Source organism: Carlito syrichta, unplaced genomic scaffold, assembly GCF_000164805.1.
Source record: "Carlito syrichta isolate Samal-C Ts95f unplaced genomic scaffold, Tarsius_syrichta-2.0.1 Scaffold310671, whole genome shotgun sequence".
Classification (NCBI taxonomy): Eukaryota; Metazoa; Chordata; class Mammalia; order Primates; family Tarsiidae; genus Carlito; species Carlito syrichta.
In genome coordinates, this window is record NW_007254767.1 from 407,673 (window position 1) to 432,038 (window position 24,366).

General features: G+C 39.3%; 2 protein-coding genes across 2 annotated transcripts in view; one reads left to right on the forward strand and one right to left on the reverse strand.

Moving 5' to 3' along the window:
* LOC110596571 overlaps positions 1-240 on the reverse strand; it is a 1,530-nt gene extending 1,290 nt beyond the window's left edge. Inside the window, exon 1 of the mRNA XM_021717741.1 lies at positions 73-240. Coding sequence (XP_021573416.1) covers positions 73-240 — 168 coding nt within the window. The remainder of the gene's footprint in view (positions 1-72) is intronic.
* The window catches only part of ITGB8 (integrin subunit beta 8), an 81,769-nt gene continuing 57,422 nt past the window's right edge, over positions 20-24,366 (forward strand). Inside the window, exon 1 of the mRNA XM_008068400.2 lies at positions 20-801. Coding sequence (XP_008066591.1) covers positions 675-801 — 127 coding nt within the window. The 5' untranslated portion in view covers positions 20-674. The remainder of the gene's footprint in view (positions 802-24,366) is intronic.

Here is a 24,366-nt window from a genome sequence, read left to right on the forward strand (position 1 = left end):
GTGCTTCTAGGGCGCCCCCGGGGCCGCCTCCCCCTGCCGCTGGCACCCCGAGCTTCCTCCCTCGCCAGCCACGACGCCGCCGACTTGTCGTTGCGCGCTGCTCCGCAGAGGAGGCTGCCAAGCTGCAACTAAGTGGAGTTGGCCTCCCTGCCCACCTGTGGAAGGAGCTCGCGCTGATTGATGCGCCATCGGCTTTTTCCCCTTCGGCCTCGCCGGCGTCCCCTCCCACAGATGCGGCATCACCCGCTGAATGTACATTAGGGTGGTTTTCCCCCCAGCTTCGGGCTTTGTTTGGGTTTGATTGTGTTTGGCTCTTCGCTAAGCTGATTTATGCAGCAGAAGCCCCACCGGCTGGAGAGAAACAAAAGCTCTTTTCTTTGTCCCGGAGCCGGCTGCGGAGCCCTCGCTCCCGTCGCCGTCGAAGGAGGTGCCTCCAGCGTAGCCCGCGGGACCCGCCGCGCCAAGCTGGGAGGGCCACGGGGGCCCTGAGATGCCGAGCGGGGCCCGGGCCCGCGTACCTGCACCGCTCGCTCCGAACCGCGGGGTCTGCCTGCCGGGCCTGCGGGAAACGTCCTAGCGACCCTCGGCCCGCGGGCCCCGAGGTGCGCCCGGGAGGCGCGAGTGCGCGTCCGGAGAGCAGCCAGGCGGCGGGCGCGGGGCGGGCGCTGTGCAGTATGTGCGGCTCGGCCCTGGCTTCTTTTACCGCTGCATTTGTCTGCCTGCAGAGCCGTCGGCGAAGTCCTGCCACCTTCCTCCGGGCGGCCTGGGTGTGCTCACTTGTCTTTGGACTGGGCCAAGGTGGTAAGTTGTGTTCTGTTTTGTTTTCTTCTCTTTCCTAAGGTCTCGGGCTGGCACGGAGAGCATCCCGACCAGGTAAGTTGTGGGTGTGTGGTGGCGTCCTCCGTCGCTGGCGGCCGCCAGGCCAGGTGTCAAGCATTTCCACCCTGGAATGACAGCAATAACTATGATAAGATAAAGACACTGTGTGTTCCTCCGGGTGCTGGGAAAGCAGGAATAGGATGGAAGTTTGGATCAGAGGGGATCGTGTTCACAGAACTCACAGGGGTCCAGGTCCCTTCTTGAGGACATCATTTGTACAGTGTACTCCCCATCTTTCTAGCATTTGGTTTCACTGGCGACTAACTTGTCTTTGATTCTAGGCTGAGGATAAGTTGGTTATCCATTTTTGAGTTCACAAAAGAAAAGGACAGTAGCATACAAATTGTGTTTCTATTATTATTGCTCAGTGTGAATGGATCAAACACACTCGAGGAATGGTCAAGCTTTAAGTCACCGTCCTTTCAGCTTTTCCTTTAAAAAGCTTTCCAATTTAATTGATCCCTCACTGAGAACAATAACTGAGACAAAGAATTAGAACCCTGGACCAGGATTGACAACCTTCAGTACAGGCAAGCCACTTATGTCGGAGTTACCTTGAAAAGGAGAGGTTACCTCTTTATAAAATTCATTGTTCTCATGATCGTTATCCTTATAAATGAGGATAATAATATTCATCGTCCCTAAATCGCAAAGGAATGTTCAAGTCAAATAGCATATGAGAAGGTGTTTGGAGACTTTTGATTTATGGAATCAAATTCAAATGTAAGGTGATAGCATTAGATTATTGGAAAACTATTTTAAAAAGGTAATAGCACTAATAATTAATTTAGGATGAGTTCTTACTGGTTTTCAATACGTGCCAAACATGTATGTTTCCCAAGGCAATGACTATTGCCATACTTTTTAAAATGATTATTATTTTCACTTTTGCTCTATTTGGTCACAGAGTACTTCTTTTAGAGCCTTTCTGTGACCTTTTGGGCTCAAAGAAAGTTTAGTTTATAGTTATAATTGTTTTGTAGACTAAAATTTACTCCTATGCTTTGAGTTGATGTGCCAAGTTACTGCTCAAAGCTAATTAAAACAGTCAAGTCATAACCTTACAAATAAGACTTGTAATGGAAACATCCAGTTAACTTCACTTAATTGTTGCATATATAGTTGTCTATACTTGTTTGGAGGAAGTTTACCTGATTATGTGAAATGGAGGCAATTAGAGTAAATTTTAATTTTGTGGGTTTTTTTTTTTTTTGGCTTACATGTTGATTTCAAAACAAGTGAAACTTAAGGCAGAGGAAAAAGTAACATTCATTATCAGTTATCTCTTAAATGGAACATGCATTTGTTGTAGCACATTTTCCACTGAGCATAATTTCATACTGGTTCAATAAGTAATACAGTGTTTTTCTGAATTTGATAAACACACACACTAGTAAAATGACCATTATTTGGGCAACAAGAATATTTTGTTCCCAATCCAATACATAGGCAAAGGAAAAAGTCCTACTTGCCTGTAGAATTTGCTACTAATAGTAATATTTTTAATATTCATTATACTTCTAAGGATTAGTCAAGTTCTTATGAAATAGCATTGTATTTCTATCCAGTGTCTAAATCTGATTTTAAGGAAATACTATGAATGGGCCCCTTGCACCTGCAGACCTGAAAAGGGGGTGCTCATCTGAAATGAGAACAAGGCATCCTTTTCCCAGCCTCTGTCAATATACAAAGGTTTCTGATGTATACTGATTTGCATGGCAGTTAAAAACATGCAAAAAATTTAAATTATAGCCAGTAAACTCAGAAAATTAGAGATCAGCGTAAACTGTTATACTTTTGTGATATAGCTACAGGTCTCAAATTATATGTCTTTACAGTGCAAATTAGATGCTTAAAGCAGAATAGAAATTTAGGTATCAGTTACAAAGGAAATCTTGTTCTCTTGCTCAGTAGTTTACACCAAGAAAATGTTGAGGGCAATAAAGCCATACAAAAGACACTGTCAACTATACAAGAACAATATAACTTTGGGTTTAATTTTTGAAGTAGAATTTGTAGGTTTCACTACATAGTGGACTTTTAATAATGAATATATAGTATGGGGGGTGGATGTTATTAATAAAATCCAAAGATTTCTAATGTAGAAAAAAATTATTGGAGTTTGTTTTTTAACTGTCCCTGGTGGAAATTACCTAAAGTTAGAGAAACAATGATGCTATAAAATGGTTAATGAGTAACTGGAAAACATAAGGAATACTTAGTGGTTAATATTTGAAGAATATTTGAACACTGTTATTTCCATATTTGCTTATTTTAAAAGATTAAGAATTTTGTACCTACATTTTTATATAGCAATCTTCATATATAATCTTTACATAACAAATTTCAGAAATCACAATTTCTTTTTTTTTTTAAGTGGTAACTGTTATTCCAGTGAAATTTCACCTTCTATGTGTCAACTACCAACTATTTATTCTTTTCAATAATTGTCAATTGGGTTAGTGTTGTCTTTCAGACCATAGCATTACTTTTCTTCATACCGTATTGCATATCATAAATGTTCTCAGAATTCTTTATGCTTAGCTAAAAGTGATCAGATATTTAAGATAATAAAAATAGCATTCCAAAAAGTTCAGTTTTCCAAATTATTTTCATAATAAACATCTAAATTAATTCTATCTTAAAGCAACTGAGACATTTTCTGATCATTGAAAAGTCATCAGTGCCTACCCTGGATATGAAAGCAAAGTAGCTGATATAGTTTGAAAAATGCCAGAAAAATTCCTATGTCCTAAAGTAGCTTCTTCTCCATCATCAATTATCTGAAATCTTACCCCTTAATGGATTCTTTTGGGTTAAAAATGATATTGACCCTATGATAATTGTAACCCATTTTTGACATTATATCATGAAAATTTTCAAACACAGACAAGAGTAGAAAGAATGGGATAAGGAACCACTATATGCTCTTTATCCACCAGACCTCACTAACTATCAATTCAAAATCAACTTCTTTCATTTATGTTCCATCCCACCCAATTTCTCCCTTTCACACAACTAAATATTTTGAAACAAACTCTTCTTCATTTTATTTTAAAATATTTGTAAATGAAGAAGGAAAAAAATAGCATGAATAAATCTACAACCCCCGACACACATTGATTGCCTTATCCTAATGGTATCACAGCAGGCAGACTCTGTGAAAGTTTCATTTTTAAGAGACTTGCATTATCAGTTTTTTCTTCCCTTCACTGGATCATCTAAAGTAATGTCTGTATATGCTGCAAAATCTCTCATCTACCATTTCTCATTCTCCTTTTGCTATATGTTCTTGAAAGAGTTTTCCATAGCCCTTATCACAGTTCTTCCCCTCACCCTCTCTTTGAATGTGTTGCCAGCAGCCTTTTCTTTAGCGCCTCTGCAGTTTCACTCTGTTCAGATCAAGGTGACCTCCCCATTGCCAGATCTGGTGGCCAATTCTTCTTCCTGCTTGACCTGTCATTTGTCAATGAGCTGACACTATTGACCATGCCCTCCTTGGGAGTACTTGTTGGCTGAGCCCACAGTCTCTCAGTTTAAGCTCCTTCTCCATCTCTGGTGTTGATTCTTCCTCATTTCTCAACTTCCAAATGTAGGAATGGCAGAGGACTCAGTCCTCAGAACTTCTCTTCTTGATATATACTGAGTCAGATGGGCTGATCCAGGCTTGGGTCTTAAATACTTTCTATACTGACACCTCCCAGATATATATCTCTAGTCCTGACCTCTTATCCCATCTCCAGAGGGTACGGCAAACTGTTCAACATCTCCATTGTGCATCTAAAAGCAAAGTCAACCCTCAGGCATTCAAACCAAACTTTCAATTTTTCACCCCATCTCCATAATGACACTATAAGAGAGGTAGAATTATAGTTTCTATTTTGGAAATGAGGAGACTGAAGCCCAGGGTTGATAAATGCCTTGACCCACATCACCCATCTAGTAAGTGGAAGAGATGATATTTGAACAGCCCGAAGTATACTTCATTACATGAACTCCTAAGCAGTCTCCTTCATTTCAAATCTTTGTCCACATTTCCTTTTTCACTCAGAATACTTCCATGGCTTCCCATCATCTGCAGGCTCTTTGTAACTCCTTTCCAGAGCTCCCCATAGCTAACTCTGTGGTGCGTTGCTATTGTCCTGTCTCCACACCCATCTGTGACCTCCTGAGGAGAGAAACAGACTTTTGTTGTGTCTTCACTGCCTGGCACACAGTAGGTCTTGATAAAGTATTTGGAGTAAATGACTCCATGGAAGTGTGAGAACAATAGAGAGCAATTTAAAATTGGGCAGCTAAGGAAGTCCTAATCAGTTATAATCCTCACTAGAATTTGAACTTGGGGAAATAAGAGTTCTCCTTTAAAAGTGGGTTAAACCATAAAAGACATTTGTTTCTGCTTTCCCAGTTCACTCAGAAAAGAAATCTCAACCTTGCAGGCAAATCTTTAGCAAATATTAAAAGCTAAGACTTAGTATTCTTTAATCTTATTTTTTTTAGCTTATTTTGCTTTAAAAAATTCTGTGATAAGTATTTTTGTTGCTAATTATTAAGTTTGAAAAGTAATCCTGATTCTTTACCTTAGGTGTCAGTTTTAAAACTGAATTTTATTTAGATTGCAAAAACTGACACGATATGAAAATATGATATATCCTTTAATGCCAAAAACCCTCTGAGCTATGTACAGTTATTTACTTTTATTCCCATCTTAGAGGCAAGCAAACTAAAAAGAGGCATTGATAATGTCCTCAATATCTCTTAGCTAATAAATAATGGATTCAGAATTCAGACCTGTGTGGCTTGAGTCAGCATTTTCAACACCATTATAGACTTACAGGCTGCCTTCCAGGGGTGAGAGGAGTCTCAGTCCTGGGCCTTGGAGAGTCCAGCCCTAACCCTCCTCTGGCCATGACCTCACCTACGGGCAGGGAGTCTATAAAATGTGCCCCTCCAGATTCTGTCACCTCCTCTAGTCATCTCTAGAACTACTTACCTATACAACCCCAGGCTTCTTTCAGGGCCTGCCTTCTATGGGTAAAGTGGGCCACCCCTGCGCCAAATCCCAGGGAAGGATGAACAGGGCGCTGCTGCAGAAGTAAATAGAGCTTGGACACACAGGCTAAGGTATCCATGCAGATGAACGACAGGTTACTTGTGCTGCAGAATAAATCTAGAGGTGGGAGAGAAGAGGGGCAGATCACGGACTGGAAGGACAACACCACACACTGCCAAGCTCTTAATCAGAAATCCAGAGAGCTGGGAATCCTAAATTCAGACCTGGCCTTCTAGCTCATTATTATGTATGTTTATCAAGGAAGGAAGATAGAACTTATTTTACCTACTGGTTTCTTAGCCTGGTTTATAACTGTTAAATATTTAGTCTTGTTCTGCCCACTGCCATTTGTACTCATGTCCTTGGCCCTGAGAAAATTAGGGGCAGACTTGTTTACTAGTTTAAATATTACCCAGAAACAAAAGGCAGGACAGATGTTGAGAGCATGAGAGGCTCTTGCTAAAGAGTCAAGGTGCCTTTATATTTTAGTAACCAAGTCCCTTTTTGTGAGCTCCAGGATGTATACAAGTTACACTAAAATCTACTCTTTTGCAAGTAGTGTTATAGTGAAAGTCAAAGGTATACGTATTCCTAATTTTGTTTTATTTTTTTATTTCCCCTATTGATTTAAACCATGTTACAGGAAAGAACATTTTGCAGACAGGAATTACCTAATTTGGCCAAATTATCCAGCTGGTATATATTTAATATCTGTAAGTGAAGGGATATGCAGACAAAAGTAAATAAATAAATAAATAAATACAGCCACACTGCCTTCATGGAGTCAAAGGACTATTTTTCTTTTTCTTTTTTTTTTTTTTGAGTTGGGATCTCACTCTGTCACCCAAGCTGGAGTGCAGTGGCACCCACAACCTCAAACTTCTAGGCTCAGACAGTCCTTCCAATTCAGTCTTCCTAGTAGCTGGGACTGCAGGTGTGACCACCATGCCTGGCTAATTTTTTTGTTTTGTAGAGACAAAATCTTGCTATGTTGCCTAGACTGATCTTAAACTCCTGGACTCAAGCAATCCTCCTGTCCCAGCCTCCCAAAGTACTGGGATTACAAGCATGAGCCACCATGCCCAGCCCCATTTTTCAATTTAAAATCAATCTTAATGTGAACCCTCTTTCTACTTTCACAGTAAGTTAGTATAATTCATATACCCAGAGGAAAAAAATTAATGAAAGTCAAAATGGCTTTCATCGGGACTTCATAATTTAATTAAAACAATAACACCTTTCAACAAAAGTGCTGGGATCAATTCTTGCTAGAAAATTACCAATATTAAACCAATATATTAAAATTATCTTTCCTGAGTTATTTAGAAAAGGTCCCAAATTAATATTAGTTTAGGAAATTAAAATGATTATTAAATTAAGATTGCAAATTTAAGTTATAGTGATCTTATCCTATTTATACTCTAAGATTTTAAGATACTTTTGAGTACTGTTCTCCAGAGTACTGAAAGTTCATATTCTAAAACAGCATATAAAGTCTTTAAAAGTGCCTTTTCATGCTGACTGTAGCAATGAGTTAATCATCATCAATGGTTTTGGAGATGCATTGTCACTTTGTCAAGTATTTTGTTGTTGTTTTGTTTTAATTGACAAATACTGTTTCATTTGTCAGTCTGTTGTCCTTCCCAATCACTATTGATGCAGTTTGTGTATTCTAGAGGATTACCAAAAAATTCACAGTCCCTAGATAGTACAGAGTAAGAAACCAGAATAACTGTCAAGGGCTAATTCAAGCCAAAGTCCATGGGAGAGACTGAATTTGGAAGTAGGGAGAAGGGTTGGAAATAAAAACAGGAAAACAGAAAATTGGAACATTTCGGCATGAAGAACTGCGCCAAATATATCTTATTAGGCATGTGAGATGTGCAGTGGGTTTGGGCCAAGAATGTTTTGATGTTTTGCATGTCTTCAGACTCACCTTCCTTTTAGGATTGAAAGTATTGATATTTCAAGATCTGCCAATGGTAAATGAAGCCACAGTTCATAAGTAGAGCTGTTCCACATGTACAGGTGGTACCAGGGCCTTTCCTTGAATTGAACCACAAACCGTTTTCCAGGCACAGGCATTTTTCCCAATTTCTGTGAGGCCATGTATTTTGTATATTTCCTTAGTAACTGTTGCAGGTACTAGGTAGGGAAAGGGGCTGGGTGCAAATCTTCATCCTCATGGAATGAAACATCACTATGCTCTAAAGGAGCTTTAGAACATTATGAGGTCAAACAGAGAAAATAATTAAAAGAAAAATTCAAAATTATTCAATGACTAGATTGATGGGGAATACATTAAGGAGTGTCTTTCCTAATTGCCTGCTAGAGAGGTACTAAGAGGCCAGGCTGGCTAGGCCTAGTCATGCAAGGTATTCATTGACTGCAGTAGAACAAAAGATGCAAAGAAGCTTTGGGGCAGCCAGGAATTGCTGTAGAACTAGCTGTTCTAGTTGGAAACAAAGAAACCATTGTGCAGAGCTAGCTGTATTGTTGGCAGGAAAGTGACTCCGCTGATCTCTTTTTCAGTACAAGGCATACCTTCCAAGGTATCGCTCTATTGTCTTTTTTTGTGAGTTGGTTTGGATTTTTATTGGTCGGATTGAATTGAAGACCAGTCGATCATAATTTACACAAGAGAACCCTCTAGAAATGACAAATGGGGCCCAGGTTCCAAGAAATTCATTTGGAAGGTGGTAATCTAAAAAGAAAAGAAAGAAAGAAAGAAAGAAAAGAAGGAAGGAAGGAAGGAAGGAAGGAAGGAAGGAAGGAAGGAAGGAAGGAAGGAAACACAAGACAAGAATCAGTTTTAGGCATCCTCAGTTTTGAAAAAGGTCTCTTTTGATGAGTATTTTGATTACAACTAGCAAGAAAGATAGTGCTAAGGAGAGGGCCACTGAATGTAATCACAGTGCCTGACTGCTGAAGTTGGTAAAGGAGGTGTGATTATTAAATGTTATTAGTAGCAGTCCTTAGTTCCGAGAATGAAGCATGCTTGATGACTTGTGAAGAATCCATGATGTGCGGTGACACTGATGGAATGACGATAGTGTGGGAGAAAGAAAGGTGGGGGATCCTGAGCATGTGCCTGTGGGCCCCTGAAGGCAACACAGGGCAGCTAGAAAATGAGGCCCAGCATGCCTTGCTAGGATGTCATGGTGTTAGTAGATGTGTCCAGGGCTGATCAGTGGCTACTTGGTGGTCAGCATAGTATTGACACCAGAGCTCTCTTCTCTTAGGCTAGATTATCTGGTGATAGACGTGCTGGGGCAGAAATGAACGTATGTGCATTATGCAAAGTCAGATATCAAGGCTTTATGGACAAATTCTGCCTCACAGAGATATGTTTGATTTCGAAGCTTAAACAAAGGGCAAGTGCTGCTTCTGGCGGAACTACTTGGCAGAATAAAAATGTTTGGTCAGTCAGAATGGTCACTGGGTGTACACTCTTCCTCCTCACAGGATGAACTTCTCAAATACTGCCCAGATGGCATGCAACATTTTCTCCTACACTACATAATTATCAATTCCTTTGGGTTTAATCTTTAGGGGGGGGGAAAAAAAGAAACCCTTGTGTGGAACCAGAGTGTTCTTGACCCTTTGGACATATTAAATGCTTCTAGCCCTTTGCTAAAGAATATCAAGCTCTAGGGAACACCAGAATGGGGCCTTCATGTTCTGTAAAGCTGAAGGGACTCCCTGGAGGACCTTTGCTAGGGGTTCTTATGGACAAGCAGGAAATGAAATACCCAGAAAATCCCAAGAAATATTGAATTTCCTCTTAGTGACACTCATACATGAATTTCCTAAGAGGAATTTGGATTCCCAAAAACATTTCCCTTAAGAGTCCAAACTCACCTTCCTAGACCTTTGAGAATGCTGTATGGTAAATGGCTGAGGATGGTACAAATGAGTTGGACCAGGTTGTTGTATGTTGCCCTGATATACAGTGCTCTGTTTCATCCAGAAGACCTCAAGAGATGCCACATGAACACTGGGAGACTGGCAGGGAATTTCAGAATATAAGAGAGCATTGCCAACAACTTATGCCCACATCATGTTTGGTAAAAGGTCTTTAATTTTTTTTTAAGTTGTTGGCATGCAAAGATAAACTGTGATAGAAATATGTGAGCTTTAGGGTTGTCCAGGAGGCAAGGAATCAATGCCACAGATACCCACATGGTGTGTGAAAGCACAGAATCCTAGAAACACAGAGTTTGGAATTTGGTTGTCACTGGTTAGAAAACAGGGCAGAGTTTTCTGGGCCAGAAGGGGCTGATAAAGTGAGCATATGCAAATGCACTGTGGTCCTGAAAGGTAAAGAGACATCCCCTAGCCTCAGTCACAGTGAGGGAGTAGCTCCCATAATGTCCATTCAAGTAGAAACTGATTGTATTTTAAAAGGCAGGTTGGAAGTCATTAGCAGTGTCAGGGTTGAACATGAAAAATGTTTTTAACTGTTAAAAGACAAAAGAGGTCTGAGGTCCAAGGGGAAACAGAGGGGTTCAGGTATCGAAGATTAGGCCTGGGGTATTGGATATTGGGGGATAATTTCATGTCTCTGAACACGTTGCTGCGGTTTTGCCAGTTTTTATTGACCCACCTGGATTATCTAAGTCTCAACAGAGTTTAACAATACTGTGTGATTTTTAACAGACAGAATAGAGATGCAATAGTGTAATAAAAGGTCTGAGGAAATTACTTAAGGAAGTTTCCCTGGCCCTCCCTGTCTCCCCTTGAGTTGACATCTTCCTGTGATCTGCTGCTTGTTGTCCACTGTCTGTTCCTTTTCACTGCACACTTGCACTGTTCTGTCTTATGTTAGGTTTTGCTGTCATTTTGTGAGCATTACACTGACAGGTACCCTCTCCCTAAGACTTTTCGAAATTCCTTAAGAAGTGGAATTTTCTGCCCTCTACTCTCAGATGATAATGTCCTTCCTCTTTTGACTAAATCTTTGCCCTTTCTCTTCCCTCTAGTCAAGTAACTTTTAATGAGACTAACAGCTGCCCATGAGCAGGCAAAAAAAGTTGTAGTAAAACCTTGGTTACCTACAGTGCACGTGAAAGGTGGGTTTTTAATTAATTAAATTCTATGGACATTCACATTCTGAGTCTTGCTTCTGAAAATCTTTTAAAGATATACGTGTACAATTTCCTGTCTTGGTAAGTACATCATTTAAACTTTATTTGATATTTCAGAAAAGCCATGCAGTTGTCATTTGATCAGACTTGCAACGTCCTACATTTACCATTCAATCAATAAATCAAAAGTCATTGCTTGAGCACCTACTCAATGCATGTGGTATTGAATGAGTTGCTGTGGGGACAGAGAGGAAGTGAGATATCATGTAGATGAGGTAACTGACCTTGAGGAACTGTGTGAGCACACAAGACAAGATGGCACCATGGGTAGAGGGGAGTGGTCTGGTGCTGGAGGACTTTAGACTTCTGATTCAGACAGGAAATAGGTCTAATGTGTCCAGATGCAAGACAGAACCTCACGGTCTCTTCTAAAGATGAATACATAGTTTTAGTTTTTCCTCCCCTTTAGCAGAGAATTCGTGTAGATCCCTGATTAATTGAAGATTTGAACTACTTGGATTTTACAGTACATATGGCCCACCTCTTTTAGGTTTAGTGCCTTCCAATGACAATCTTAAAATGCATCAACATAAAATAAAATCCAGGGTGTGTCTCTTGTACCCTAATCGTATACATGATTAGTTAAATTGTTTTTACCTATTAGTAGAAATAGTTAAATGTGTATAGAAAGACAAGAAGAAGAGAAGTGTATTAATTTATCAAGTAGATAAATTGATAAATGTGGAGATATCCTAGTATCAACATTCATAGATAACCTGAAGAAAACAATAGTATCATATGTGTGCCAGAAACAGCACAGGATAGTCAGAGGGGCACATGCAGTCTCAGGACCAAGCTTCCTCATGGGGAGGTAGCCTGAGCTGAGTTCCAGAGTTGACTGAGAGAAGGGGACAGAATTGGGAGAAAGTTGCCTGAATGTCACAGAAATAAGCACATCAAGTCAGAAAGAGAACAAGAGAGCACATTAGACACTGTGGACAATGCAGGGAGACAACCATTCATCCTTTCCTTCAGGTCATGTGTACTAAGCCTTTACCCTGTGCCTGATGCTGCACTGAGCCTTGGGGGTATGGCATGGAACAAAACAGACAAGAATATCTGCTCTCATGGAGACTGTGTTCTAGTGGGAGGAGACATACATTAGGCAAAGAAATAAAGTACCACAGTAGACAATGCTATGTGTCTAGCACCTTCCATTAGAGAAAAAGAAACCCAGATGGACAATCAAGAGTGCTGGAAGTGAAGGTCTCATGAAGAAGATGATATTTGAGCCATGTCCTGAGGCCTCAAGGAGGGCAGTCTGAACAGTCTTAGTATCTGGCTCTATAATAGACCTCTTTAAAGGAGGAGATTGACATTACGGTCTAATAAATTCTATAATTTTAACTAAAATATATTAAGTACTAATTATTTAATAAATATTTTTCAATAGCACCTGTGAGGCAAGTACTGTCCAAAATGTGAAAAAGCTTTGGGGGGACAAAATGATGAAAATCCTTGTCTTCATGAGTCTTATTTTTGGGGATGGGCAGACAAAATAAAAAATAAACATGTGACTATTAGTAATTACCTAGTGTGTTCAAAGGTGATAAAGTAGAGCAGGGTTGGGGGATGGGACGTTGCCATTTTAAGTAGGTTAGGTGGGGTAGGCCTCATTAAGAAAGACGATGCTGGAGTAAAACTTCAATGGCAGTGAGAGAGGGTTAGCCTTGTGGCTAACTGGAGGGAGAGAACAAAGAACTGAAGCATCCGGTATTGCAAAGGTGATGTGGACATACTGAAATTGTCAGGAATTGGCATAGGAGTATTGTTGGGAAATGTGATAGGAAGCTAGCAGTAAAACTTTCTCGAAATGAGGAAGCATCTCCCTAGGGTTAGTACATGTCAGTTAATGATTACCACAATTTGGGGTAGTGGGTGATATAATTTGAGTTATAGGTGTCAGAGCTGGGGATGAGGGAGGGAGAATACTCAGTAAGAGATAATGATAACTAAGGAAAACATATATCCACCGCCAAGCCCTGAGCCACGAAGGTTGTGGGAGAAGCATCAGCCATGACTCATGAAGTCGAGAGGGAAAGCTGAGTCTTAAGGAGATTCAGGGTTCTGTTAGAGCAAGAAGGTAAAGGAAACATTTAGATAAGAGAGTAGGATACGAGCAATTGTTCAGGAAATGGACTATGAATTTCAGAGGACACAAGGGTTAGAATTCCGGAGCTGTAAAGGAGTGTGAGATGAGAGCAGAAGGGTAGTGAGGAAGATGAGGGCAGATTTTGGTGGGAGTCTTGGGCTTCTTGTAGAAACTGACATAATAAACAAGGATAAGGGAGATTAGTTTTTGGGAGCACAAGGTAGATGATGGTGATGATAGGTAGTTGAAGGGAAAGAGGAGGTCCTAGAATTTGCTCTTGATTCTTATGGAAGGAAGGGAAGAGGCCTGGGGAAGCCTGACTTAGTTCCAGAGTGAGGGTTTCACTCTACCTTATCTCCTGCCAAGAGAAAGAGAGGCTTTTTTTGGGTGCCTTGGCCACTCTTCCCTCCAGATGATTCAGGTGGTTGCCTGAGGAGGTTATACCATAGGGTGGTGCATATCAACAAGGCTTTGGCAGTGAAGGGGTTTAGGGAAGACTTTCCAATTACCTAATATCATTTCCTCCCTTAAGAAATTTGCTTCTTAGCTGGGCACGTTGGCTCAGCCTGTAATTCCAACGCTTTGGGAGACTGAGGTGAGTGGATTGCCTGAGCCCTTGGGTTCGAGACCCGCCTCGGCAACTTGGTGAGACCTCATCTCTACAATAAGTCAAAAATTAGCCGGGCGTGGTAGTGTGCACCTGTAGTTCCAGCTACTGGGAAGGTTGAGGCGGAAGGATCGCCGGAGCCCAGCAGGTTGAGGCTGCAGTGGCCGGGAGCCAATCTGGGTGACAGAGTGAGACGGCAACTCAAAAAAAAAAAAAAGAAAAAGAAATTTGCTTCTTGCTAAATATATTTACATATGTGTAATATGTAAAACACATACCCATGGCAAATACAGACCTAAATAAATAAACAAAACTCAAATAACTAAATGGCATACATGCAGGTAACTATAATTCAATGCAGAATGTAAACATCACAATGCAAATTCTATAAGGATTAAAAAGTGGACAGATCGATGCTATCTGAAGAAAGCAGGAAGGATCTGATCGGAGAGATGTTATGTGAGATAAGTGCCTAAACCAGACACTGAAGGACTGGCAGAATTGCAACAAAAGAAATGCACAGAACAGCTCAACAGGCAGAGACCATGTTGACCATGACACAGGGAATCAAGGGAGAAGTAAAAGAGAGAACTATACAGTTGAACTAGGTAAACTTTTGTAACTTTATGTTATGATCTGAATATCTGTGTCTCTCCAAAATTCATATGTTGAAATCTTATCCTCAGTGTAATAGTGTGAAAGGTGACCTTTTGGGAGGTGACTAGGTCATAAGGACGGCACTGTCATGAATGGAATTAGTGTCCTTACAAAAAAGGCCTGAGAGAACTTGTGTGCCTCTTCCACTATGTCAGGACACAGCAAGAAGCCACCACCTATGCGTTGGTAATGACTTCATGTTGGAGTTCCCAATCTCCAGATCTGTGAGAAACAACTTCTGTTGTTTATAAACGACCTAGTCTAAGGTACTCTGTTATAGCAGCCTGAATGGACTAAAACACTTAACTACTCAAGTAGTAGAAATACTCCAAGGTTTTCCTTTTTTAAAAAATTGATTGTTTTTTAGGGTATTAATATGATCACACTGTCAGAAAGAGACTCAGACAACAATGTATGTGAGGATTTCTAGGGGTGGATGCTATTTGCAAGAGACTGTGAGAATGCAAGTAAGAAATAATGAGGGCTAGGATGGACTCTATGGGAATGGAAAGGGAGCAATGAATGATAAAGATACTGAAGTAAAAGCAAAATGTCTTGATGACTGACAAGTTGTTGGGACTGTGGTACAGGAAGGAGTCAAGGTTGACCCCAAAGAGTCAGATCAGAATAAATAGGAAAATAATGCAATTAACAGAAATAGGCTGTTAGGATCAGGAAGAGGAATGTCATGTTTGAGTCTTTATTTTAAAGTAGCGGCAGGAGTCTGAGGGGGTGGTCCAGCAGATTGTTCAAAATTCAAGAAAGAAACTTGGATGGGAGTTTGGAACTGCAGATACTGACTTGGTGGTCATGTTCGAGGAGGCAAGACTAAAAGTCTTGTTAGTTCATGGAGCCATCGAGGTGTGGAGCTTAGAGAGAGATGCTTAGAGACATTTTAAGAGTAGTTTGAGAATGGGAGAAGTGATAGAGTGCTCACTCACTGTTAAAAGGCAGAGAACATTTAAATATTGCTAAATGCTAGTTGCTAAATGAAACTAAGAACTGTTGTTTGCCTCTGAGTGAGAATTCATTAGACAAGTGGAGGAAATGATCTTGGCAATGAGGAGGACCCTTCCCACCCTCCCTTTCTGAGACAGGATCTCAGTCTGTCTCCCAGGCTGGAGTGCAGTCGTGCAATCCTGACTCACTGAAGTCTTGACTTTCTGAGCTCAAGTGATCATCCCTCTCAGCCTTCCTAGTGGGACTACAGGTGCACACCTCCGTGCACAACTAATTAAAAAAATTTTTTTTATTATTATACTGTCCACATTAGTCTCAAACTCCTAGACTCAAGCGATCCTCCTATCTCGGCCTCCCACAATGCTGGGATTACAGGTGTGAGCCACCAGCCCAGCCCCCTTCTTTTTCTGAAAAGAGAAAAAAGACAATTCTGAGTTTAAAAGACAGAACATTATTTAGATCTTCTTGGTAATATAAAGTGAAGTTAGGGTCATATCTTAAGTGAGAGAATGTGGTATAAGTGCTTGGGGATTTGGAAAGAAATAATTAGAATAATGATTGTAAAAAAATATGATGGCAAGTCAACAAAAGATGAATAAAAGCAGGGTCTAGGGTTAGGTGAGGTGAGAAAGAAATGGCAGGGAACTGCTTTTTTTATTTATTTTTATTTTTTTTGACTTGGTGTCTCACTCCATTGTCCAGGCTGGGGTGCAGTGGCAAGCTCACAGCCACCCCAGCATCGACATGCTGGGCTCTGACGATCCTTCCGCCTCAGCTTTCCAAGTAGCCAGAACTACAGGCCTACAGGTGCGCACTACCACACCCTGCTAAATAGGACCCCATTTCTAATAGGTTTGTGGCACTGGCCATCCGATAGCTTCAGTTACTAAGATTTAAGCTGTTGCTTAGGATGCATCACATCATTTGTGTCTGACCTGCTTCTGTTTACTTTTAAACCCACGACTTAGAGTTCTTGGATCGGTAGCCTGATTTCTGTCCCATCCTCTATCTCCTTTTGAATGTGTCACTTATTCTGCTTGTCGTTGGTTTTTCAAACCTAAGAAATCTTTCATGGTTCCATGACCCAGTGGGCCCTAGAGTTTATGTAGGTTTCCTGCTGCAGTCGCTGGCCCTGGGGTTTCCTAATGGCTCTGTCCATGGTGGAGGCAGTGAGGTGTGGGGGTGAATTAGGTAAAGGAAGAAAACCTTGGGCACGTTGATGAATGCGTTGTAAAATTTAGGAAAGTGTCTGGTGATGATAACAGAGATAGAGGGAGCTATTACACAAGAGCTATGAACTTTGAGAGAATAGAGGTTGATAAGAGTTTGGTAGGTGGGAGTCGGGGAGAATCCCATAAGTAGCTAGTGGGAGCAAGGAGCATATTAAAGCACTCTGAAAATTCCTCTGAGTAATGATGAACTCTGGACAAAGCTGAGTTTTGATGAAGGAGAAGCAGAAGCTGGACCATTTGGGGAAATATGGAGAACATGGAACAATAATTTCATAGGACAATATGGACTGTAGTTCATGATATAGACTCGATATTAAATTTCCTAAATTTACCAGCTCTACTGAGACATATATGGAGTCAAATTCCTGCCAAGGTAATTAAACTAGACAAATATTAATTGAAAAATTTTAAGTAATTAAACTATTGTGGAAAATTAAATATCATGTAAGATAGGTTAAAATCTTTTGATTATATCTCAGAAATGCCATTTACCTGAGCCTCCAAATAAAATTAATTTTTAATAAGACAAGTATTTAGAATCATCTTTGACAGTGAAAAGATAGATGAGAATTTACTTTAGAGAATAGAGTGTAAAATATAATTTTGTTGTGTAGTTCAAACTATAATAGTATTAGTCATAATAATACTAACAATTACTAAGATTCTTAAGCTCAGTGGATGAACACAGTACATGGGAGGGAAAGCATTTTCCCTGCCTCATCAACAAGGAAGTAAGCCTCAGCAGAGTTCAACGATGAAGTCAAGGTCAGCAAATAGGCAGGATTAGGACAAGAAGTTACCTTCTCCCCTGTTCCATATTTGGCTTCCAGGGTAGAGCTGGAAATTCACAAATAGAAACAGCAACTGCAGACACCATTTCGTGTGCTGTTGCCTAGTTAGCATGCAGCTCAGAGCCGTCCCCTGGCAAGAGGTTGGGGAACTACAGTTGTAAAAGGAACAGCTCTCTCCTCTGCTAAACATGTGCCAGCCAATCGGATTCTCGCTCTGGGTGAGGTGTTCAGACTGGGGCTTTCATGCTCAGACTCAGAGTTTCCCTGTGCATAGAAATAAAATGAATTTTGAAAAGGGCATCAGAGTATTCAGGGAGGTCTTTGACTCTGAGGGTAGAAAATAGTCTTGCTGGGGAGAACCTAACATTCTCATCTATAGAGTAGGAAAATGAGATTACCTTAGCATGGATGATAAGAAAAGTAATGACATGTTACTTGGATTAAAGAATTATCTGGAGCTATTACTTGGGAATTATTATTGAGTCATCACCTAGGGGCTAATAACAGTACTAGGGATTTTCAGTCATACTTTGGAATAATTGTATATTTTTAGGCTCTTCTCTACTTCATCTAGGATAGTGTTTCCAAGAAAAGGCTCTGTGTTCCAAACTTGGTTAAAACTTGGTCTCTGCATTTGCCAATCGTGTTACTTTGGGATGAGACGTAGCATCTCTATCTAAACTTCAGTTCTCTATCTTTAAAATAGGCATAGCAGTACTTTCCTTATGGGATCTCTATAAAGTTTCAATGAGATATTACATAAAGTGTTTAGTATGGGGCCAGCACAAGGTAATCATTTAATAAATACATATTTGCTGTTTAAATTTTTTTTTTTGCTTAATTTTATTCTATTGGATGTATGAATAGATTTTATTTTAAGTGGCAGAATCAAAAGGTGTAAATATGTTTTTGAACTTGAAATGTAATTACAGGAAAACTAATTCTAAGTGTACTAAAATTCACCTTGGGTTTTAATTTATTAGTATTTTTTTAACTTATAACTTTTTTTTTTTTGACAATGAAGGGTGTTGCTTTGCTGCTCTAATCAAGTGCACACCTGCAAGGTATCTAACATAGAAAATACATTCCCACTGTCCTGGGGCATTTTTTTTTAACCTCCTTAACCATGGCATTTGAAGTTTTGACATGAATAACAGTGTGCTTTTTTTTAAGTGAGAGAAAGGAAACCTATACCTGCCAAGAGTTAGAAAGAAAAATAGGAAGAGCTCCTGGAACTCTCCTGTGTTAGATTGAAAACATTATTTAGAGGAACAGAGTGGGAAACCGGTGAATATTTTGGCTTTTATAGAAAGGGAGTGTGCTTCATAAACAGGACAGTTGGAATGTATGGAAAAGTTCCAGTGAAAACAAGACACAAAGCACATGACCAAAATCGCTTTTCCAAGTTAGACAAATGCAGCTTTAACTAGAATTTGCCTCTGAGGGGCCTTGGGAACCCTTGAATCTTGAGATTTTGATCCTTTTTGAAGTTCCAAGTCTGAAGTAGCAAAGTTGCACAGAAAGACACTGTGGTTTTGACCCCCTTTCTCTCTTCCTGGGTTTATCTCACTTTCTCAAATTCCTGCCAGGTGAGTATCAGAAGACAAAGTGATGTACTCAGGTGAACAAACAACTGCAAATGGAATCTGTTCCTCTTCAGGTACTTCTCTTGCTGTTTGTTGAGGGGCCACTTGGCTGCCAAGAGAAGTCTCATTGCCTATGAAATAATATGGACTGCAGAGTGATTTTCAAAAGCAAGTGATACATACTTCTCATGCTGGCTCATTTCCTTACCACATCAAATAATATATGTCAAGATGTACATAGGTGTGATCTAGGAGTAATAAAGCAACTATCAACCAGATTTCTGCACTTCATCGATCCTGCAAAACTGGCTTCAGGTGACCCTTTATGTGGAGAGAGTCCCTCATCACTATGTCACGGGGTTCTCTTTCTCCTTTCACATGTCTTGTAATCCTACATAGATTGCCTTGTTTATTGTTTTGATTTGTTGTTCAACATCATCAAAATACTAAACCTTTAGGGTGGATTTGGACTTGCCTGTGAGGTCCCAGTTTACACCTGTTGCATTAGTGTAATTAATAGTGCCTCTTTTAGGTCATCATTCTAAGCAAATTATTACAGAAACAGAAAACCGAATCTGCATGTTCTCACTCATAAGGGAATGGGGCAAACACTGAACATGGAAAAAAGGATGGGAATAACAGTCACTGTGGACTCATAAAGAGAGGAGGGTGGGCGGTGAATAAGGGTTCAAAACCACCCATTGGGTACCATGCTTACCACTGAGGCAGGGGAAGGCGGGGAGGCTCATCAGAAGCCCAAACCTCAATCACACAATATACCTATATTTAACACATCTTCACATGCATCCCTTGAATCTAAATTAAAATAAAATTAATACCAAAAAAGAATTAAAGGACTCACCATAAAAATAGTACCCCTTTCAAGTGAAAGTGTCTCAGTTTAGATCATAAGTTATATAGTCACCCAATGTTTGCTGCAGTCAGAGCTTTTTCAACATGATGGATAAATGAATCAGTGAAAAATTCTGATATGATCCCATCTGACCAGGCTTCTTATGATGGCCCATTTCAACACAAATGAGTGTCATTAGTGGCTTCACAATGGCTCTTCTTGTAAATTCCATTGTGCACTGGTTTTGAATTATGCCACCAAGCCTACTTTAAGGTCTGACTCATACTGGGATTGCCCCAAAAAGGGCAGGGCAGACTAATGGAATGTGTAGCATTGCCCTAACTTTTCATAACCTGCCCAAGGTTGAAAGTGGATCTTTTTTTTCTCTCTCCAAAAATCTGTATGCTAGCATAAAACCCTATTATAATCACATTAATTATTCACCGTGTAATGGAAAGTTGAAATGTGTCCCTGAAACAGAAAGGCTACATGTAATAAAAACCTAAAAAACCTAGCTAGTGAGAAGTAAAGATATCATTGCTGTTTACTAACACTGGCATTATAAGGAAGTTTTGTTCAGGAGGGAATTATTCAACTTTAAAGGATCAAGAAACATTCTGATGAACTGAAATTTGGTTTAGATCTAAGCAATAAGGAAAAATAAGTGAATCTGGTGATTTTGCATCTGATAATGGTAATGTTAAAAGTACTAATTTCAATCCAGTATCATTTAATGATATTTTCAAAGTTCTTTAGAAAGGAACTAGATTTGTTTTAAAAATAAATCAGCAGAACTATACAATATTAGAAAACTAATGGTAAAAATGTTACATTGGGTATGTTTGTGGAAACATCAAGATGAATTCATTCAGTTGTGCATTATTAGGAAAACACAGTTACATTGCTTTTTGTAATAAATAGGTTTTGGAAATGAAGATTATTTTAAATGTAAGAAGTGAAGAGACTCAGGAATTAAATATCCAAATTAACCTCTACTTAGAATACCACATATTCATTGCACATTTCTTGAGCGTATGCCAGTTATTAGGCTTACATACTGGACATATAAAGAAAATATATTTAAGCACCTGACCTCAAGGAATGGAAAGTTTAGTGTTCTAACTTTTCCAAAGAAAGCCAAACAAACAAAACACAAGGAAAAACACATAACTTCAGTGTGTATTGTCTATTTCACATAAAGTAATTGTATGTTTAACATGCCTTTTTAAATATTTACTTTTATTCTATTTGTCTGTCTCTTCTTGCTTGATCTTTCAAAACTCAGATGCAAATTTCTCAGTCAGGAATAGCATATTATCTGCTAGTCTGAGGGTTTTTGAAAACAATGGGTTAAGTAAGATTAAGGTAAAATTTCCTCTCATACCAAACCCAGTTCTGAGAGTCAACCTGGATCATGTACAGTGACTCCACACTATGAGAAATGGGGCCCCTCTCTTGCTGCCATCTTTAGCCTTGGAATATGTAAGACAAGTTCCCTCAACTCGGAATTAGGCTGCTGTGAGTCCAGACATCACATCCATGTTCCAGGCAGAAAAGAAGCAGGTTAGGAATAGGGCAAAAAAAAGTCTGCCTTTTGAGAAACTTTCACAGAAGTCTCACTCAACAACTTCTGTCTTTAGACTATTATGAGAACTAGTCATACAACCACCATCATTGCATGAGACACTGGGAATTGTGGCATTTCAGTTTCTCTCAATGTTATCTTCAACAAATCTAGGATTTTGTTAGTAAAGAAAGAATATGCAGGCAAACAGCAGTCTCTGCCACAAGATTCTAATTCTCTATCACCCCTAGAAGAGTTCACTGCATAGATTGCCAGTGCCCCACACAATCTCCTTTTTATAATGTAGACGCACCCATCCCCAGCTACTCTGAATTTTGGCTATCCATGGCTCAAAGTTGCTGTCTTCTCAGAAGAATTGCCCTCCACCAAAAGAAGCCACATTGCTCAGAGATGCCTGGGAGGTCAATCCACTCCAATCCCATTCCGTCCCCTGTTGGACTGCCTGCATCCAGTGACTGATATGAGGTATATAATACAGGCTCAGGGGCCTATTTGTGCTTAAAACCCCAGGTGGGATCAGGCTGAAGCCAGACTTCCATTGCACAAACATGTTTGCTTAGTACCTTGACCTCTCCTGACCTTCTCACCTCACTTCCTTACTCCATAAATCACTTGCTGATAACCTGTATCCTAGGTTCTTCTTCAGGGGAACTAAGACAATTATTTTTTCTTAGAATGTCCTCATTCCCTCAGCTTCCTCCTGAGTATGGAACATTATCACTCCATCTCCTTCTTTTCCAAATAACACCTTCACACTACCATACCTAATTACTGCAACAGCTAACAGAGAAGGCAAGAAAGAAAGAAACCCAAACTGCCTTTCACTAAACATAAATATCATTGTACATTTTTCCAAGTCAAAGTAGAGGCAAAATTATTTTAAGAAAACAGGCTTCCCCATAAAGATACTCATTTTCATTTCCACAGGCTGATGAATACTTATTTGCTACAAGTCTGAAACAAAATTAAACAGTATGGTGGAAGCAACAGAGAGGAATTTGCTAATCTAGGCTAGGTGATTTTAATTTACTAGCAAGTAGTATTTTCTAAATGCACGAGTTAGGAGCCAACTACAAATCTTAAAGTGAATTGTTTTCAAATGAATTCTATATGAGCACAGTTGAAATAAGCATAGGTAAGAAAGCAATTGGCAGTAGTGGAAAACTGTCTCTGGGAGGGGTGGGACTGGGAGTTGAGGGAAACTACTAGGGGAGGGAGGGGTATACCTCATCAACAAGGGTGGGTGCCTGCATGATCAATGTTTGCTCATGTAACCCTGAATTGTACCCCACATCTTTATAATAAATAAATAAATTTTTTAAAAAGAAAAGAAATAAGCATAGGTTGTATATAAATTATCTTAGTAAAGTTTTACCACAAATGTATTATGATTATTTTAATTATATCTGCTTTTTTGTTTTAACAAAGGGGATTCATGCTCCCTCTGTTTTGAGAGACCATTTTCGGCACTAACTTCCTGATAATATATCACCTCTACCTCTTCAGAGTGTCAGAGCCTCCTTTTTCAAAGATCTTTCTCTGCTTTCTCCTTTTATCCCATGCTCCTTTACTTAATCCTTATTAAATTTAACTGACTTTTGTTTTGTTTTCCTGTACCTAATTTTCAAAGAAGTAGGCCTGACCATATACCCCTTTCCTTGATTTTCGTAGAGGCCTTTGGGAAATTTCAAATCAAACTTGGAATAACTAGGTAATGGCAAGTGATCAGAATGCCAGTCCTTTTCTTTGTTTTGATTTTTATGTCAAATGATAGCATTTATTACATTTCAGTGTAAAAGAGAGCTTCACGTAATGTATTTTAAAGGTACCTGTAATATTTACATGACCATGATATAGCTGTCTAGAACAAAGAAACCCCAAAGTTTCACTCAAAACTTTACTCTTCAGCGCATTCAATTTGTCTGGTTTGACTGCTATCAAAGTAGAATGTGTATTCCTTATAAGTGTTTACTTTGCTTTTTTTTCCCCCAAAGGAAGTCACTTTATATAATTATCCAATTTTAACTTAATTTGTATAGTAAATGTAATTAGGAAAGGGATGCTGCCTGGAAAAAATTCATTTCTCACAAATCATTCTGTCTAGGAGTAACAGGAGAACCCAGAATAATTGATTCTGAATATCAAGGACTACAGTTTTTATCAATTTTATTTGTTCCTTTTTCTAGATAACCAAGGACATCCTTTAAATTTGGCTGTGTAAACTTTATGGCAGAGAACAGAACTAGAAATGTTTCTTCAGGTTTTCACTTTATCTGATCACTTGACTTATGGAAAGACCCTAATCTAGACATGGAAATTTCAATTGTCTAAATATTCTAAATATTCTGAAAATAATATGTATAAATGGCATCATCCAAAACAAAATATACCTAAGTGGGGTCATGAATATGTAGTTTCCTGATTCTTGTGTACTCTATCCTGTTGGTGATAGATAATTATTATACTGTATGACAGACAGTTTGAGAGGTCATTTCACATGCGTCATAAACATTTAATTCTGGGAAATATTTCAAAAATTATTCGGCTTAAGTCAATGTTCATGTTGTAAAATGTGAATAAAATGAATGTGTTCTAAGAGATTTTCAGTAATCCAATTTCTAGTCATGCCAAAATTGTTTTCGTAATAGGTTTGATGGGTGTGTGTATATTTAGCTTAACTGGCTTTTAAGAATCATCTTTAAACAACTGAAATAAATGTAGTAGCTTTTTACTTAATATCTATTTTTATATGTTAGCTATATTTTTAAAACGTTTTCCTTATGACCTAAGGGACTTTCATTTTAAAGACAGAAAACATATTTACAACAAATTTAAACCACATAAAATATTTCTCTTTTTTGAACCTAGAACTGAATACACGTGGATGTGTGTGTCCATAGATACATGTGTGTATGTATATATAC